The sequence below is a fragment of the Ranitomeya imitator genome, chromosome 3 (assembly GCF_032444005.1).
Source record: "Ranitomeya imitator isolate aRanImi1 chromosome 3, aRanImi1.pri, whole genome shotgun sequence".
Taxonomy (NCBI): Eukaryota; Metazoa; Chordata; class Amphibia; order Anura; family Dendrobatidae; genus Ranitomeya; species Ranitomeya imitator.
The window spans coordinates 427,911,492-427,930,793 of NC_091284.1; the positions used below are offsets into that span (position 1 = coordinate 427,911,492).

General features: G+C 45.1%; 2 protein-coding genes and 1 long non-coding RNA gene across 11 annotated transcripts in view; 2 read left to right on the forward strand and 1 right to left on the reverse strand.

The window, feature by feature from the left end:
* Positions 1-15,914, reverse strand: part of RAD51D (RAD51 paralog D) — an 83,080-nt gene extending 67,166 nt beyond the window's left edge. For 2 of the 9 annotated variants that reach the window (XM_069757255.1, XM_069757249.1), the window contains exons 1-2: positions 4,466-4,597; positions 4,173-4,267 (exon numbers count right to left, since the gene is read on the reverse strand). The gene's annotated coding sequence lies outside the window, so the exon portion shown is untranslated. The other 7 variants (XM_069757254.1, XM_069757247.1, XM_069757256.1 and 4 more) reach the window with 6 other exon arrangements.
* On the forward strand, positions 4,637-10,299 carry LOC138670165 (uncharacterized). The gene is made up of 2 exons (XR_011319310.1): positions 4,637-4,739; positions 9,039-10,299. It is a non-coding gene; the product is annotated as an uncharacterized lncRNA (long non-coding RNA).
* LOC138670163 (uncharacterized) lies at positions 4,649-10,299 on the forward strand. The gene is made up of 2 exons (XM_069757246.1): positions 4,649-4,694; positions 7,381-10,299. Exon 2 carries the CDS (start codon positions 7,459-7,461, stop codon positions 8,923-8,925), a length of 1,467 nt encoding a protein of 488 aa, XP_069613347.1. The 5' UTR covers positions 4,649-4,694; positions 7,381-7,458; the 3' UTR covers positions 8,926-10,299.
* Positions 15,915-19,302: the final 3,388 nt, after the last annotated feature.

The window sequence follows — 19,302 nt, forward strand, 5'->3', positions numbered from 1 at the left end:
GGCTGTGTGTCCAGGCACAGGGGGTGATTACAGCGCTATCACTGTGTAGTAAGCAGGCTGTATGTCTAGGCACAGGGGGTGATTACAGCGCTATCACTGTGTAGTAAGCAGGCTGTGTCTCCGGGCACAGGGGGTGATTACAGCGCTGTCACTGTGTAGTAAGCAGGCTGTGTCTCCGGGCAGAGGGGGTGATTACAGCGCTATCACTGTGTAGTAAGCAGGCTGTGTGTCCGGGCAGAGGGGGTGATTACAGCGCTATCACTGTGTAGTAAGCAGGCTGTGTGTCCGGGCACAGGGGGTGATTACAGCGATGTCACTGTGTAGTAAGCAGGCTGTGTGTCCAGGCACAGGGGGTGATTACAGCGCTGTCACTGTGTAGTAAGCAGGCGGTGTGTCCGGGCACAGGGGGTGATTACAGCGCTGTCACTGTGTAGTAAGCAGGCTGTGTGTCCAGGCACAGGGGGTGATTACAGCGCTGTCACTGTGTAGTAAGCAGGCGGTGTGTCCAGGCACAGGGGGTGATTACAGCGCTGTCACTGTGTAGTAAGCAGGCTGTGTGTCCAGGCACAGGGGGTGATTACAGCGCTGTCACTGTGTAGTAAGCAGGCTGTGTGTCCAGGCACAGGGGGTGATTACAGCGCTGTCACTGTGTAGTAAGCAGGCGGTGTGTCCAGGCACAGGGGGTGATTACAGCGCTGTCACTGTGTAGTAAGCAGGCTGTGTGTCCAGGCACAGGGGGTGATTACAGCGCTATCACTGTGTAGTAAGCAGGCTGTATGTCTAGGCACAGGGGGTGATTACAGCGCTATCACTGTGTAGTAAGCAGGCTGTGTCTCCGGGCACAGGGGGTGATTACAGCGCTATCACTGTGTAGTAAGCAGGCGGTGTGTCCAGGCACAGGGGGTGATGACAGCGCTGTCACTATGTAGTAAGCAGGCTGTGTGTCCAGGCACAGGGGGTGATGACAGCGATGTCACTGTGTAGTAAGCAGGCTGTGTGTCCAGGCACAGGGGGTGATTACAGCGCTGTCACTGTGTAGTAAGCAGGCTGTGTGTCCAGGCACAGGGGGTGATTACAGCGCTGTCACTGTGTAGTAAGCAGGCTGTGTGTCCAGGCACAGGGGGTGATTACAGCGCTGTCACTGTGTAGTAAGCAGGCTGTGTGTCCAGGCACAGGGGGTGATTACAGTGCTGTCACTGTGTAGTAAGCAGGCTGTGTGACCAGGCACAGGGGGTGATTACAGCGCTGTCACTGTGTAGTAAGCAGGCTGTGTGTCCAGGCACAGGGGGTGATTACAGCGCTGTCACTGTGTAGTAAGCAGGCGGTGTGTCCAGGCACAGGGGGTGATTACAGCGCTGTCACTGTGTGGTAAGCAGGCTGTGTGTCCAGGCACAGGGGGTGATTACAGCGCTGTCACTGTGTAGTAAGCAGGCTGTGTGTCCAGGCACAGGGGGTGATTACAGCGCTGTCACTGTGTAGTAAGCAGGCTTTGTGTCCAGGCACAGGGGGTGATTACAGCGCTGTCACTGTGTAGTAAGCAGGCTGTGTGTCCAGGCACAGGGGGTGATTACAGCGCTGTCACTGTGTAGTAAGCAGGCTTTGTGTCCAGGCACAGGGGGTGATTACAGCGCTGTCACTGTGTAGTAAGCAGGCTGTGTGTCCAGGCACAGGGGGTGATTACAGCGCTGTCACTGTGTAGTAAGCAGGCGGTGTGTCCGGGCACAGGGGGTGATTACAGCGCTGTCACTGTGTAGTAAGCAGGCTTTGTGTCCAGGCACAGGGGGTGATTACAGCGCTGTCACTGTGTAGTAAGCAGGCTGTGTGTCCAGGCACAGGGGGTGATTACAGCGCTGTCACTGTGTGGTAAGCAGGCTGTGTGTCCAGGCACAGGGGGTGATTACAGCGCTGTCACTGTGTAGTAAGCAGGCTGTGTGTCCAGGCACAGGGGGTGATTACAGCGCTGTCACTGTGTAGTAAGCAGGCTGTGTGACCAGGCACAGGGGGTGATTACAGCGCTGTCACTGTGTAGTAAGCAGGCTGTGTGTCCAGGCACAGGGGGTGATTACAGCGCTGTCACTGTGTAGTAAGCAGGCTGTGTGACCAGGCACAGGGGGTGATTACAGCGCTGTCACTGTGTGGTGAGCAGGCTGTGTGTCCGGGCACAGGGGGTGATTACAGTGCTGTCACTGTGTAGTAAGCAGGCTGTGTGACCAGGCACAGGGGGTGATTACAGCGCTGTCACTGTGTGGTGAGCAGGCTGTGTGTCCGGGCACAGGGGGTGATTACAGTGCTGTCACTGTGTAGTAAGCAGGCTGTGTGTCCGGGCACAGGGGGTGATCACAGCGCTGTCACTGTGTAGTAAGCAGGCGGTGTGTCCAGGCACAGGGGGTGATAACAGCGCTGTCACTGTGTAGTAAGCAGGCAGTGTGTCCAGGCACAGGGGGTGATTACAGCGCTGTCACTGTGTAGTAAGCAGGCGGTGTGTCCAGGCACAGGGGGTGATTACAGCGCTGTCACTGTGTAGTAAGCAGGCGGTGTGTCCAGGCACAGGGGGTGATTACAGCGCTATCACTGTGTAGTAAGCAGGCTGTGTGTCCAGGCACAGGGGGTGATTACAGCGCTGTCACTGTGTAGTAAGCAGGCTGTGTGTCCAGGCACAGGGGGTGATTACAGCGCTGTCACTGTGTAGTAAGCAGGCTGTGTGTCCAGGCACAGTGGGTGATTACAGCGCTGTCACTGTGTGGTGAGCAGGCTGTGTGTCCGGGCACAGGGGGTGATCACAGCGCTGTCACTGTGTAGTAAGCAGGCGGTGTGTCCAGGCACAGGGGGTGATAACAGCGCTGTCACTGTGTAGTAAGCAGGCTGTGTGTCCAGGCACAGGGGGTGATTACAGCGCTGTCACTGTGTAGTAAGCAGGCTGTGTGTCCAGGCACAGGGGGTGATTACAGCGCTGTCACTGTGTAGTAAGCAGGCTGTGTGTCCAGGCACAGTGGGTGATTACAGCGCTGTCACTGTGTGGTGAGCAGGCTGTGTGTCCGGGCACAGGGGGTGATCACAGCGCTGTCACTGTGTAGTAAGCAGGCGGTGTGTCCAGGCACAGGGGGTGATAACAGCGCTGTCACTGTGTAGTAAGCAGGCAGTGTGTCCAGGCACAGGGGGTGATTACAGCGCTGTCACTGTGTAGTAAGCAGGCAGTGTGTCCAGGCACAGGGGGTGATTACAGCGCTGTCACTGTGTAGTAAGCAGGCGGTGTGTCCAGGCACAGGGGGTGATTACAGCGCTGTCACTGTGTAGTAAGCAGGCGGTGTGTCCAGGCACAGGGGGTGATTACAGCGCTGTCACTGTGTAGTAAGCAGGCTGTGTGTCCAGGCACAGGGGGTGATTACAGCGCTGTCACTGTGTAGTAAGCAGGCTGTGTGTCCAGGCACAGGGGGTGATTACAGCGCTGTCACTGTGTAGTAAGCAGGCTGTGTGTCCAGGCACAGGGGGTGATTACAGCGCTATCACTGTGTAGTAAGCAGGCGGTGTGTCCAGGCACAGGGGGTGATTACAGCGCTGTCACTGTGTAGTAAGCAGGCGGTGTGTCCAGGCACAGGGGGTGATTACAGCGCTGTCACTGTGTAGTAAGCAGGCGGTGTGTCCAGGCACAGGGGGTGATTACAGGCTGTCACTGTGTAGTAAGCAGGCGGTGTGTCCAGGCACAGGGGGTGATTACAGCGCTGTCACTGTGTAGTAAGCAGGCGGTGTGTCCAGGCACAGGGGGTGATTACAGCGCTGTCACTGTGTAGTAAGCAGGCGGTGTGTCCAGGCACAGGGGGTGATTACAGCGCTGTCACTGTGTAGTAAGCAGGCTGTGTGACCAGGCACAGGGGGTGATTACAGCGCTGTCACTGTGTGGTGAGCGGTCACTGGCCCAACAACCTGCACCTCCTGGCGACTGGATGCGAGCAGCTGCAGGGAGGATAGAACATCCTTTTCTCCCTGTAGCCGCCCTTCTGATTACACTGCTGAACATGCATTTGCCTGCAGGTAAAGACACCTTTTTTAAGCTGACAGGTTCCTTTTACAGAGCGGCAGAATACACTCCAGCCACCCCCTACTAGCCATCTTGCTTGGCTCACAGTGGGGGTCTTAGTAGTGGGAATCACACCCACTTTACAATATGTGCATACCTGAGGACCCTCTTCAGGCCGCAGAATTGGGGGACTGCAGGCACAGGTAAGGGGTATTCCATTCCTCCATCCTACAGGAACTCCGCCTGCATGGCCTGTAAGGAGACACAGGTTAGAAACCAGCGGAGTGCGCGGACACTGAGGCGGTAATGGCCACACATCGTCCCGGCACCACTAGCACAGCAGTGACAGCACGCCCACTCACACTCACACTAACGGCGCGTCACGTGTCATAGGGAAATGCCTGTAATGCAATTCTCTAATAAGAACAGAAGTAGTAAATATATACGTGCATACAACTGTCACGCAGCTATTGTTCGGTGTTATCAGCCCAGACAAACAAGAGCAAACGAAACAGGACAAGAGAAGACGCCCACACACAGCAGCGCGGACACTACGGCCAGAACTACTGCAGGACCTTCCGTGACGTCAGGAACACGTGATCAATTATTGTATGGTGGGAGGAGTCAGCTCACAGAGTGGAGACATTGCGTGTGAGCAGAGCAGACTGGGACAAGCAGCGTATGTGCAGTGTGTGGAGAAGAGCGTGTGCAACAACAATGTGCTGTATGTGTGTATATAATGTGTATACAGCAGAGCTGTATGTGTACATATAATGTGTATACAGCAGAGCTGTATGTGTATATATAATGTTTATACAGCAGAGCTGTGTGTGTATATATAATGTGTATGCAGCAGAGCTGTATGTGTATATATAATGTTTATACAGCAGAGCTGTGTGTGTATATATAATGTGTATGCAGCAGAGCTGTGTGTGTATATATAATGTGTATGCAGCAGAGCTGTGTGTGTATATATAATGTGTATGCAGCAGAGCTGTATGTGTGTATATAATGTGTATGCAGCAGAGCTGTATGTGTATATATAATGTGTATGCAGCAGAGCTGTGTGTGTATATATAATGTGTATGCAGCAGAGCTGTGTGTGTATATATAATGTGTATGTAGCAGAGCTGTATGTGTGTATATAATGTGTATGCAGCAGAGCTGTATGTGTATATATAATGTGTATGCAGCAGAGCTGTATGTGTATATATAATGTGTATGCAGCAGAGCTGTATGTGTGTATATATAATGTGTATGCAGCAGAGCTGTATGTGTATATATAATGTGTATGCAGCAGAGCTGTATGTGTATATATAATGTGTATGCAGCAGAGCTGTATGTGTGTATATAATGTGTATGCAGCAGAGCTGTATGTGTATATATAATGTGTATGCAGCAGAGCTGTATGTGTGTATATAATGTGTATGCAGCAGAGCTGTATGTGTATATATAATGTGTATGCAGCAGAGCTGTATGTGTGTATATAATGTGTATGCAGCAGAGCTGTATGTGTGTGTATATAATGTGTATGCAGCAGAGCTGTATGTGTGTATATAATGTGTATGCAGCAGAGCTGTATGTGTATATATAATGTGTATGCAGCAGAGCTGTATGTGTATATATAATGTGTATGCAGCAGAGCTGTGTGTGTATATATAATGTGTATGCAGCAGAGCTGTGTGTGTATATATAATGTGTATGCAGCAGAGCTGTGTGTGTATATATAATGTGTATGCAGCAGAGCTGTGTGTGTATATATAATGTGTATGCAGCAGAGCTGTATGTGTATATATAATGTGTATGCAGCAGAGCTGTGTGTGTATATATAATGTGTATGCAGCAGAGCTGTATGTGTATATATAATGTGTATGTAGCAGAGCTGTATGTGTATATATAATGTGTATACAGCAGAGCTGTATGTGTGTGTATATAATGTGTATGCAGCAGAGCTGTATGTGTATATATAATGTGTATGCAGCAGAGCTGTATGTGTGTGTATATAATGTGTATACAGCAGAGCTGTATGTGTATATATATAATGTGTATGCAGCAGAGCTGTATGTGTATATATAATGTGTATGCAGCAGAGCTGTATGTGTATATATAATGTGTATACAGCAGAGCTGTATGTGTATATATAATGTGTATACAGCAGAGCTGTGTGTGTATATATAATGTGTATGCAGCAGAGCTGTATGTGTGTATATATAATGTGTATGCAGCAGAGCTGTATGTGTATATATAATGTGTATGCAGCAGAGCTGTATGTGTATATATAATGTGTATACAGCAGAGCTGTATGTGTGTATATAATGTGTATGTAGCAGAGCTGTATGTGTGTATACAGCAGAGCTGTATGTGTATATATAATGTGTATGCAGTAGAGCTGTATGTGTATATATATTGTGTATACAGCAGAGCTGTATGTGTATATATAATGTGTATGCAGTAGAGCTGTATGTGTATATATATTGTGTATACAGCAGAGCTGTATGTGTATATATAATGTGTATGCAGTAGAGCTGTATGTGTATATATATTGTGTATACAGCAGAGCTGTATGTGTATATATAATGTGTATGTAGCAGAGCTGTATGTGTATATATATTGTGTATACAGCAGAGCTGTATGTGTATATATAATGTGTATGCAGCAGAGCTGTATGTGTATATATAATGTGTATGCAGTAGAGCTGTATGTGTATATATATTGTGTATACAGCAGAGCTGTATGTGTATATATAATGTGTATGCAGTAGAGCTGTATGTGTATATATATTGTGTATGCAGCAGAGCTGTATGTGTATATATAATGTGTATGCAGCAGAGCTGTATGTGTATATATAATGTGTATGCAGCAGAGCTGTATGTGTGTATATAATGTGTATGCAGCAGAGCTGTATGTGTATATATAATGTGTATGCAGTAGAGCTGTATGTGTATATATATTGTGTATGCAGCAGAGCTGTATGTGTATATATAATGTGTATGCAGCAGAGCTGTATGTGTATATATAATGTGTATGCAGCAGAGCTGTATGTGTGTATATAATGTGTATGCAGCAGAGCTGTATGTGTATATATAATGTGTATGCAGTAGAGCTGTATGTGTATATATAATGTGTATGCAGCAGAGCTGTATGTGTATATATAATGTGTATGCAGCAGAGCTGTATGTGTGTATATAATGTGTATGCAGCAGAGCTGTATGTGTGTATATATAATGTGTATGCAGCAGAGCTGTATGTGTGTATATAATGTGTATGCAGCAGAGCTGTATGTGTGTATATAATGTGTTGTCTCTGGCATGGGAGGGCTATGTGATGCCACATGTAAATTTATTGAGTACTATCTTAAACCACAGGTGGAAACTTTGCCCTCACATGTCAGGGACACTACGGACGTCCTCCGACGCGTTGATGGCCTTATCGTGGAGGAGGATATGCTTCTGGTTACTGCAGATATCGAACAGCTATATACAAGTATCCGTCATGTTGATGGTTTGAGGGCTTCAAGGTTCTATTTGGAATCGAGTAATCTTGATCCTGACTTACGTGAGCTGGTGTTGGAGCTGTTGGAATTCATCCTGACTCATAATTTTTTCGTATTTAAAGATCGTTTTTTTCTTCAGCGGCAGGGCACTGCCATGGGGGCGGCTTGTGCGCCGTCTTATGCTAATTTGTTTTTGGGATATTGGGAACGAGAAATCTTCCAGGGCGGCGCACAACCCGTCCCCCATGTCCACCAAATTCTTGGGTGGTATAGATATATAGATGATGTTTTGTTTATATGGCATGGCCCTGCCCAAGAATTACAGGAATTTATGTCAGGATTGAACGACAACGGCTCCAACATCAAGCTCACATTCACATATCATCAAAATGAGATTTCCTTTCTAGACATCACACTCAGGGTTCAGGAAAATGGAGAAATCCACACTGATTTGTTTCGTAAGGAGACTTCGGTAAATGCTCTTCTTCACTCCACCTCATCTCATCCCCCCTCCACGATAAGAGCCATCCCTACAGGACAGTTTCTTCGGGCTCGAAGGATCTGTTCCTCTGATACATCTTTTGAGAGGGAGGCCGTGGACCTTGGGGAGCGGTTTCGTCAAAGAGGATATAGTAGACGGTCTATAAAGAGGGGATATGTGAGAGCAAAACACACAAGTAGAAATGATCTTCTGGTTGAAAAAGACAAGATTGGGAGAACTACATGGGATATTCAGCCTAGGTTTATATCTACCTATAATCATAGGTGGGAAGAGATGAGGAAGGTGTTGTTTAAACACTGGTCCGTTCTAACAACTGATCCCGTACTCAAGAATTGTTTATCGGCACGACCTCTCATGACAGCCCGTAGGTGTAACAATGTTAAGGACATCCTAGTACACAGTCACTATGTGGCAAAAATTCAAGATCCATTCAAAGCTGGGAAACAAAAAAATGGTTTCTTTCCGTGTGGTGACTGCCTGGCCTGTAGGAATATGGTCAGATCCTTGACATTTACCTCATCTGATGGTGTACGTGAATTCAGAATCAAGGACCATATAACCTGTAGCACGACCTTTGTCGTATATTATGCGACTTGTACGTGCAACCTGATTTACATCGGCCTCACATCGAGAGAGTTACGTGTTCGTGTACGCGAACACGTACGTGATATTAAGGCAGCCAGAGAGGTGGAGGATATTGAAAATCTGAAACCAATTCCGAAACATTTTCGGAAATACCATAAGTGTAATCCCAGTGATCTTAAAGTGTGGGGAATAGAGAGGATCCATACTGGCATAAGAGGTGGTGATGCTAAACAAAAACTGGCCCAATGCGAATGTCGCTGGATTGCAATTTTACATACACTTGCTCCAGCAGGCCTGAATGAACAGCTTAGTTTTAGTTCCTTTTTATAGTTTCATGTCTCCGGCTGTTTTATTATGTATGTTTTGTATTTGGTGTTGTGTCTTGTTTTTTGATTTTTAGTCATTTTTTCTAATTGTTGGTTTTTCTTTCATTATCCTTGTAGCTTAAATTTACAGTATGTATCTTGCAATTTGGTGTGCCATTTGATGGAACGTATATACCTTAGTAAAATGCATCGGGGCCCATCCCTGGATATCTGACACATGTCTTCTCTGGCGTCCTTGACTTCACAGCACCTTCGAAAAGAGTAAAAGAAAATGGCAGAAATAAGGAAGGAGAAATAATACTCTTCACACTTTCATGTTTATTCACTATGTATATCCTGCAGTTGTTATTGCAGTGTATCCTTATTAGTATTTGTACTGTGTTGTCTGTTTTTAATTGGTGTGATGTACTATAACTAGCACTAATCAGATGTTATATCCTGTTTATTGTCCTTGAGACATTGTGTGTTGTTACACTTTTTGTATTTATGAAATTGCTCGTTTTTGGGCTCTCTATAATACACTTTATACTGTAATGTAACCTTTAAGACATTGATCACATCGTTTTCTATCACAGTCAGGGGGCGTATAGGAGAGGACAGAGTTGTTTATGGGTTAAATGTCCCCGAGACATTTTTCGGCTCCATTCTGTTGTCATCGGGTTGCTCCGCCCATATAGAGTCATGTGATTTTTTGTTTCTGCAGCACAGCCCCTCCGTGCTCATGTCCACTGACGTCCTGATCTCGGGGCATTGTGGGCGGCGCCGGCTGATGACGCGGGCGGCTCAGTGACGTCATCGCGACGGAACTGGCCGCGGCGCCATCTTGGATGCCGCCCGGGGATGCAGTTCCCGTTCGGACGCGCGGTGACATGCGCCGCTTCAGGTGGCAGCTATTGGAGCTGATTGCGCACATTTAAATGGCACACATTAGACAAGTAGCAACACCGCCCCCTGACGAAGCCGACGCGAAACGCGCGTTGGGGCCACCACGTGGGTCATCCTGGTTACCAACTCTGGGTAAGGTTTAATGATTAATCTTTATGGTGTTTTCCTTTTTGGCTGGTGGTGAATGACCGGACATAGTGGTCACGTAGCTTATGCGCAGGGCTACCTATATGTAAATAGAGCCGTGAAGCAAAGATTTATAGGGATACCAATTTTCTATTTGGACCTTGTTCCCAATTATTATATGGCACTATGCACTTTATTAATACTTTATTGGTACCAGGATTACCTACGTGGTGTTTAATTCCATCTATTGCTACCATTCACTTCCCTTTTTAGTCATATGTTATGTTTAATTAAATCATGTTTTTTGTATATTTCTGGCTATGGTTGCCAAGTATTGCTGAGAATAAAACTTGTTTTTGGACTATAACTCCATTGGTTCTTCGTTTTTGCTATTGATAGGAGTATCCATTCACATTAGTGGTATCAAATCTCCCCCGGGGCTCCCCCACTTGGGATGTGAGCATGGTGGAGTTTTTGGGTAAAATATCTTCATTTTTGGTCTTTTATTGCTATATAATGTGTATGCAGCAGAGCTGTATGTGTGTATATAATGTGTATGCAGCAGAGCTGTATGTGTGTATATAATGTGTATGCAGCAGAGCTGTATGTGTGTATATAATGTGTATGCAGCAGAGCTGTATGTGTATATATAATGTGTATGCAGCAGAGCTGTATGTGTATATATAATGTGTATACAGCAGAGCTGTATGTGTGTATATAATGTGTATGCAGCAGAGCTGTATGTGTGTATATATAATGTGTATGCAGCAGAGCTGTATGTGTGTATATATAATGTGTATGCAGCAGAGCTGTATGTGTATATATAATGTGTATGCAGCAGAGCTGTATGTGTATATATAATGTGTATGCAGCAGAGCTGTATGTGTGTATATATAATGTGTATGCAGCAGAGCTGTATGTGTATATATAATGTGTATGCAGCAGAGCTGTATGTGTATATATAATGTGTATGCAGCAGAGCTGTATGTGTATATATAATGTGTATGCAGCAGAGCTGTATGTGTATATATATATATATAATGTATGCAGCAGAGCTGTATGTGTCGTATATATAATGTGTATGCAGCAGAGCTGTATGTGTGTATATATAATGTGTATGCAGCAGAGCTGTATGTGTGTATATATAATGTGTATGCAGCACAGCTGTATGTGTGTATATATAATGTGTATGCAGCAGAGCTGTATGTGTGTATATAATGTGTAGGCAGCAGAGATATATATATATATATATATATATAAGCTTAAGATTAGTAGGGGTGCCCAAACTTTTTCATATAACTGGATGAAGGTATTTTTGACCATTCCGCTTTACAAAACAATTCCAGTTCAGTTAAGTTTGATGGTCGCCGAGCATGGACAGCCCTCTTCAAATGATCCCACAGATGTTCAATGATATTCAGGTCTGGGGACTGGGTGGCCATTCCAGAACAGTGTAATTGTTCCTCTGCATGAATGCCTGAGTAGATTTGGAGCGGTGTTTTGGATCATTGTCTTGCTGAAAGATCCATCCCCTGCGTAACTTCAACTTTGTCACTGATTCATGAACATTATTGTCAAGAATCTGCTGATACTGAGAGGAATCCATGCGTCCCTCAACTTTAACAAGATTCCCGGTGCCGGCATTGGCCACACAGCCCCAAAGCATGATGGAACCTCCACCAAATTTTACTATGGGTAGCAAGTGTTTTTCTTGGAATGCTGTGTTTTTTGGCCGCCATGCATAATGCCTTTTTGTATGACCAAACAACTCAATCTTGGTTTCATCAGTCCACAGGACCTTCTTCCAAAAAGAAATTGGCTTCTCCAAATGTGCTTTTGCATACCTCAGCCGACTCTGTTTGTGGCGTGCTTGCAGAAACGGCTTCTTTCGCATCACTCTCCCATACAGCTTCTCCTTGTGCAAAGTTCGTTGTATAGTTGACTGATGCACAGTGACACCATCTGCAGCAAGTTGATGCTGCAGCTCTCTGGAGGTGGTCTGAGGATTGTCCTTGACTGATCTCACCATTCTTCTTCTCTGCCTTTCTGATGTTTTTCTTGGCCTGCCACTTCTGGCCTTAACAAGAACTGTACCTGTGTTCTTCCATTTCCTTACTTTGTTCCTCACAGTGGAAATTGACAGGTTAAATCTCTGAGACAGCTTTTTGTATCCTTCCCCCGAACAACTATGTTGAATAATCTTTGTTTTCAGATCATTAGACCTTTGTTTTGAGGAGCCCATGATGCCACTCTTCAGAAGAGATTCAAACAGGAGAACAACTTGCAAAACTGTAAAGCGCTGCGGAATATGTTAGCGCTATATAAAAATAAAGATTATTAAGTGGCCACTTTAAGTAGCTTTTCTCATGATTGCATACACCTGGCTATGAAGTTCAAAGCTCAGAGGTTAGAAAACAAAAAAAGTGCTTTAGTAAGTCAGTAAAAAGTAGGTAGGAGTATTTAAAACAAGAAAATGATAAGGGTGCCCATACTTATGCACCTGTCAAATTTTGTTTGAATGCAGATTGCACATTTTCTGTTAGTACAATAAACCTCATTTCAAGGCAGAAACATTACAGTGTCCAACAGTATGAAACTATATGAAATATATATATGAAACTGAAATAGCTGTTGCAAAAAAACTATTTTTATAAAACATTAAGCTTAAGATTAATAGGGGTGCCCAAACTTTTTCATATAACTGTATGTGTACATATAATGTGTATGCAGCAGAGCTGTATGTGTGTATATAATGTGTATGCAGCAGAGCTGTATGTGTGTATATATAATGTGTATACAGCAGAGCTGTATGTGTGTATATATAATGTGTATGCAGCAGAGCTGTATGTGTGTATATATAATGTGTATGCAGCAGAGCTGTATGTGTGTATATATAATGTGTATACAGCAGAGCTGTATGTGTGTATATATAATGTGTATGCAGCAGAGCTGTATGTGTGTATATAATGTGTATACAGCAGAGCTGTATGTGTGTATATATAATGTGTATGCAGCAGAGCTGTATGTGTGTATATAATGTGTATGCCGCAAAGCTGTATGTGTGTATATAATGTGTATGCAGCAGAGATGTATGTGTACATATAATGTGTATACAGCAGAGCTGTATGTGTGTATATATAATGTGTATGCAGCAGAGATGTATGTGTGTATATATAATGTGTATGCAGCAGAGATGTATGTGTATATATAATGTGTATGCAGCAGAGTGTATGTGTACATATAATATGTTTGCTGTATGTGTGTATATAATGTGTATGCAGCAGAGCTGTATGTGTCGTATATATAATGTGTATGCAGCAGAGCTGTATGTGTGTATATATAATGTGTATGCAGCAGAGCTGTATGTGTGTATATATAATGTGTATGCAGCAGAGCTGTATGTGTGTATATATAATGTGTATGCAGCACAGCTGTATGTGTGTATATATAATGTGTATGCAGCAGAGCTGTATGTGTGTATATAATGTGTAGGCAGCAGAGATATATATATATATATATAAGCTTAAGATTAGTAGGGGTGCCCAAACTTTTTCATATAACTGGATGAAGGTATTTTTGACCATTCCTCTTTACAAAACAATTCCAGTTCAGTTAAGTTTGATGGTCGCCGAGCATGGACAGCCCTCTTCAAATGATCCCACAGATGTTCAATGATATTCAGGTCTGGGGACTGGGTGGCCATTCCAGAACAGTGTAATTGTTCCTCTGCATGAATGCCTGAGTAGATTTGGAGCGGTGTTTTGGATCATTGTCTTGCTGAAAGATCCATCCCCTGCGTAACTTCAACTTTGTCACTGATTCATGAACATTATTGTCAAGAATCTGCTGATACTGAGAGGAATCCATGCGTCCCTCAACTTTAACAAGATTCCCGGTGCCGGCATTGGCCACACAGCCCCAAAGCATGATGGAACCTCCACCAAATTTTACTATGGGTAGCAAGTGTTTTTCTTGGAATGCTGTGTTTTTTGGCCGCCATGCATAATGCCTTTTTGTATGACCAAACAACTCAATCTTGGTTTCATCAGTCCACAGGACCTTCTTCCAAAAAGAAATTGGCTTCTCCAAATGTGCTTTTGCATACCTCAGCCGACTCTGTTTGTGGCGTGCTTGCAGAAACGGCTTCTTTCGCATCACTCTCCCATACAGCTTCTCCTTGTGCAAAGTTCGTTGTATAGTTGACTGATGCACAGTGACACCATCTGCAGCAAGTTGATGCTGCAGCTCTCTGGAGGTGGTCTGAGGATTGTCCTTGACTGATCTCACCATTCTTCTTCTCTGCCTTTCTGATGTTTTTCTTGGCCTGCCACTTCTGGCCTTAACAAGAACTGTACCTGTGTTCTTCCATTTCCTTACTTTGTTCCTCACAGTGGAAATTGACAGGTTAAATCTCTGAGACAGCTTTTTGTATCCTTCCCCCGAACAACTATGTTGAATAATCTTTGTTTTCAGATCATTAGACCTTTGTTTTGAGGAGCCCATGATGCCACTCTTCAGAAGAGATTCAAACAGGAGAACAACTTGCAAAACTGTAAAGCGCTGCGGAATATGTTAGCGCTATATAAAAATAAAGATTATTAAGTGGCCACTTTAAGTAGCTTTTCTCATGATTGCATACACCTGGCTATGAAGTTCAAAGCTCAGAGGTTAGAAAACAAAAAAAGTGCTTTAGTAAGTCAGTAAAAAGTAGGTAGGAGTATTTAAAACAAGAAAATGATAAGGGTGCCCATACTTATGCACCTGTCAAATTTTGTTTGAATGCAGATTGCACATTTTCTGTTAGTACAATAAACCTCATTTCAAGGCAGAAACATTACAGTGTCCAACAGTATGAAACTATATGAAATATATATATGAAACTGAAATAGCTGTTGCAAAAAAAACTATTTTTATAAAACATTAAGCTTAAGATTAATAGGGGTGCCCAAACTTTTTCATATAACTGTATGTGTACATATAATGTGTATGCAGCAGAGCTGTATGTGTGTATATAATGTGTATGCAGCAGAGCTGTATGTGTGTATATATAATGTGTATACAGCAGAGCTGTATGTGTGTATATATAATGTGTATGCAGCAGAGCTGTATGTGTGTATATATAATGTGTATGCAGCAGAGCTGTATGTGTGTATATATAATGTGTATACAGCAGAGCTGTATGTGTGTATATATAATGTGTATGCAGCAGAGCTGTATGTGTGTATATAATGTGTATACAGCAGAGCTGTATGTGTGTATATATAATGTGTATGCAGCAGAGCTGTATGTGTGTATATAATGTGTATGCCGCAAAGCTGTATGTGTGTATATAATGTGTATGCAGCAGAGATGTATGTGTACATATAATGTGTATACAGCAGAGCTGTATGTGTGTATATATAATGTGTATGCAGCAGAGATGTATGTGTGTATATATAATGTGTATGCAGCAGAGATGTATGTGTATATATAATGTGTATGCAGCAGAGTGTATGTGTACATATAATATGTTTGCTGTATGTGTGTATATAATGTGTATGCAGCAGAGATGTATGTGTCGTATATATAATGTGTATGCAGCAGAGCTGTATGTGTGTATATATAATGTGTATGCAGCAGAGATGTATGTGTATATATAATGTGTATGCAGCAGAGTGTATGTGTACATATAATATGTTTGCTGTATGTGTGTATATAATGTGTATGCAGCAGAGATGTATGTGTACATATAATATGTTTACAGCAGAGTTGTACGTGTATATATTGTAAGGATTTCACTCACTCAGCTGCGACGGCTGACACTCAGGAGACGTGTTCCTTTAAAGTTCACTGGGTTTATTGCTTCATAAACCATGTTGCAAACAACAGAAAACAAATAGCCTTTGGTTCAGGTAAAGAAAAACAAGTGTCCAGTTCATCCGGCTCAGTCCTGAAGCCGTAACACACTCAGGAGGGTTTCACCTCCACACATCTCTGCTGTGTAAAGGATTAGCCAGTCTTATAAAGAGCTAACCCCACCCAGTAACCCATCACATGATTAGCCATGTGGTCTGACATTACCACAGGTCCTGAAACACATATACAAGATTATGTGCAAGAAAGGAATACTCCGGGCTACATTACAGCAACCAGGCACTTATGTGGCACATACCTCCCATCGACTACAAACCCTTTAGCCATGCTACATACCTCCCCCCTCTGCCTAAAGCCGTGGGGCTTGGCACTTTCCCCCACTAAACAAGGGATTCTCCATAGGGCATCCGCATTACCGTGCAGCTTTCCGGCCCTATGTTCCACATGGAAACTGAAGTCCTGCAGGGCTAAGAACCAACGGGTGACTCTAGCATTTCTTCCTTTCGTTTCTCTCATCCACCTAAGCGGGGCATGGTCAGATACCAGTCTAAATTTACGTCCCAGCAGATAGTACCGTAATGTGTCCACTGCCCATTTTATGGCCAAGCACTCCTTCTCAACGACTGAGTAGTTCTTTTCAGATGAGGACAGCTTCCTACTCAGATAGAGAACAGGATGCTCCTCCCCATGTAGTTCTTGGGAAAGGACTGCTCCCACCCCAACATCTGAGGCATCTGTCTGAAGAATAAACTCTTTCTTGAAGTTTGGGGCCATCAGAACGGGTTGCTTACATAAAGCCTCTTTCATTTCTTGGAAGGCTGAATCTGTTTCTTCGGACCACTTAACCATTACTGATTTTGTCCCTTTTAGCAGGTCAGTCAGAGGCGCCGCCATTGTGGAGAAGTTTGGGATGAACCTCCTGTAATATCCCACGATTCCCAGGAAGGCTTTAACTTGCTTCTTGGAAACTGGTTTTGGCCATGTTTGAATTGCCTCCACTTTACTGATTTGGGGTTTTATTTCTCCATGACCCACTATGTATCCAAGGTACTTAGCTTCTTCTTTACCCAATGCACACTTCTTCGGGTTTATTGTAAATCCGGCCTCTCTTATAGCATCAAACACCGCTTGGACTTTCTCCAGATGACTCTCCCAGTCCGGGCTAAAGATGACGATATCATCTAGGTACGCAGCAGCGTATGCCTTGTGGGGTGCAAGGACTCTATCCATAGCCCTTTGGAAGGTGGCCGGAGCTCCCTGTAGGCCAAATGGCATCCGGACATACTGGAAGCATCCATCTGGTGTAGAAAACGCCGTCTTCTCCTTGGCTTCCTGTGCCATGGGGATCTGCCAATACCCCTTCGTCAAATCCAAGGTGGTTATGTACCTGGCGGGCCCAAGCCTTTCGATGAGCTCATCAACTCGGGGCATGGGATATGCGTCGAACTTGGAGACCTCATTCAACTTTCTATAGTCGTTGCAAAATCTCCACTCCCCATCAGGTTTTGGGACCAGGACAATTGGGCTCGACCAACCGCTCTTGGATTCCTCAATGACTCCAAGCTTCAACATACGCTCCACTTCCTTGGAGACTATTTCTCGACGGGCCTCAGGAATTCTATAGGGCTTCATGTTCACGCGCACATGGGGCTCTGTCAGGACCTCATGCTCTATGACCTTCATGTACCCAGGCAACTCGGAAAACAGGTCCCTGTTTTTCTGGAGTAACTCCCGGCATTGCTGTTTCTGGGACTCCGATAGCGTCTCCGCTATAGTAACCGCTCCAACCTCATCTTCTGGGTTGCTTAACAACGATGGAGTTACTGTCGGCTCTCTATCTTGCCACGGCTTGATAAGGTTGACATGGTATACTTGGAATGGTTTCCGTCTTCCTGGTTGGTGAATTTTATAGTTTACTTCACCAAGTTTCTCGACAACCTCATATGGCCCTTGCCATTTGGCCAAGAACTTGCTTTCCACTGTCGGAACTAACACAAGAACTCGGTCTCCCGGATTGAATTGCCTCACTCTTGCAGACCGGTTGTAGACCCTGGCCTGAGCTTCTTGTGCTTGGAGAAGGTGTTCTTTCACGATAGGCATCACCTTTGCAATCCTCTGCTGCATCAGGGCCACATGCTCAATGACGCTTCTGTGGGGCGTGACTTCGGCTTCCCAGGTTTCCTTGGCTATATCCAGGAGTCCTCGTGGATGTCGGCCATACAGAAGCTCAAACGGTGAGAAACCTGTGGAGGCCTGTGGAACTTCACGAATGGAAAACATCAAATAGGGTAAGAGACAATCCCAGTCTCTACCGTCTTTCTCTATAGCTTTTCTCAGCATGCTCTTCAGTGTCTTGTTAAATCTCTCAACAAGGCCATCTGACTGGGGATGGTACACCGAGGTCCTCAACTGGGAGATTTTCAGGGCTTTGCATAGTTCCCTCATCACCTTGCTCATGAAAGGTGTCCCCTGGTCAGTCAGGATCTCCTTCGGCAGACCTGTCCGGGAAAAGACATGGACCAACTCGCGAGCTATACTCTTTGAAGAAGAATTTCTCAAGGGAATTGCCTCAGGATAGCGTGTGGCGTAGTCCAGGATGACTAATATATACTGATGGCCCCGGGCTGATTTAACTAAGGGACCGACCAAGTCCATGGCAATTCTCTCGAATGGCACCTCAATAATGGGCAGTGGCACAAGGGGGTTCCGGAAATGAGGAGTGGGAGCAGTTAGCTGACATGTAGGGCAGGACCTGCAATAGTTCACTATTTCCCGGTGGCACCCAGGCCAATAGAACCTCTGCACAACCCGTTCCTGCGTTTTTTCCACCCCTAGGTGTCCACCCAAGATGTGTGAATGGGCCATGTCCAACACCTTCCGTCTATATGGACCCGGCACTACCAACTGCTCTACCAACTCCTCCCTTATTTTCGTGACCCGGTACAACAACTCCCTGCTCATTAGAAAATGGGGAAATCTTGTGTCTGCCCCCGGCTCCTGTACCACCCCGTCAATAACTGTGACATTATTAAAGGCTTCCCTCAGAGTGGGGTCCCTATGTTGGGCAGTCCCAAAATTTTCACCGGATACCTCTAACTCCAGAATGTCAGATGCAGGGGACACTTCCTCCTCATCTCCAGCCAGGACACAAAAAGGAAATCTGTCTGACTCGGGGTGTGGCACCACCCTTCTCGGGTTCACTGGTTCCCTACTCTTGCTAGGGAGCTCAGAACCTTTCCCCCACAAATCCCAAAACAAACAGAAATCCCGGCCAATAATTATAGGGTGCAACAAGTCCTGAACGACGCCGACTATGTGGGACTCCGTGCCACATGTCGTTTCAATGTTCACACTGGCCACAGGGTAGTCCTTTGCATCACCATGTATGCACCGCACTCCGACCTTCTTTCCCGGGAGCAGGTGGAGAGGAAAAGTGGCCCTCACCAGGGTCACTAGGCTCCCCGAGTCTAACAGTGCCGTTACTGCTTGACCGTTCACCTTCACGGGACATGCTTGA

Bases quoted from the DNA above. Each gene is read 5' to 3' on its own strand.
- LOC138670163 (XM_069757246.1), top strand. From the start codon at position 7,459: ATGCTTCTGGTTACTGCAGATATCGAACAGCTATATACAAGTATCCGT.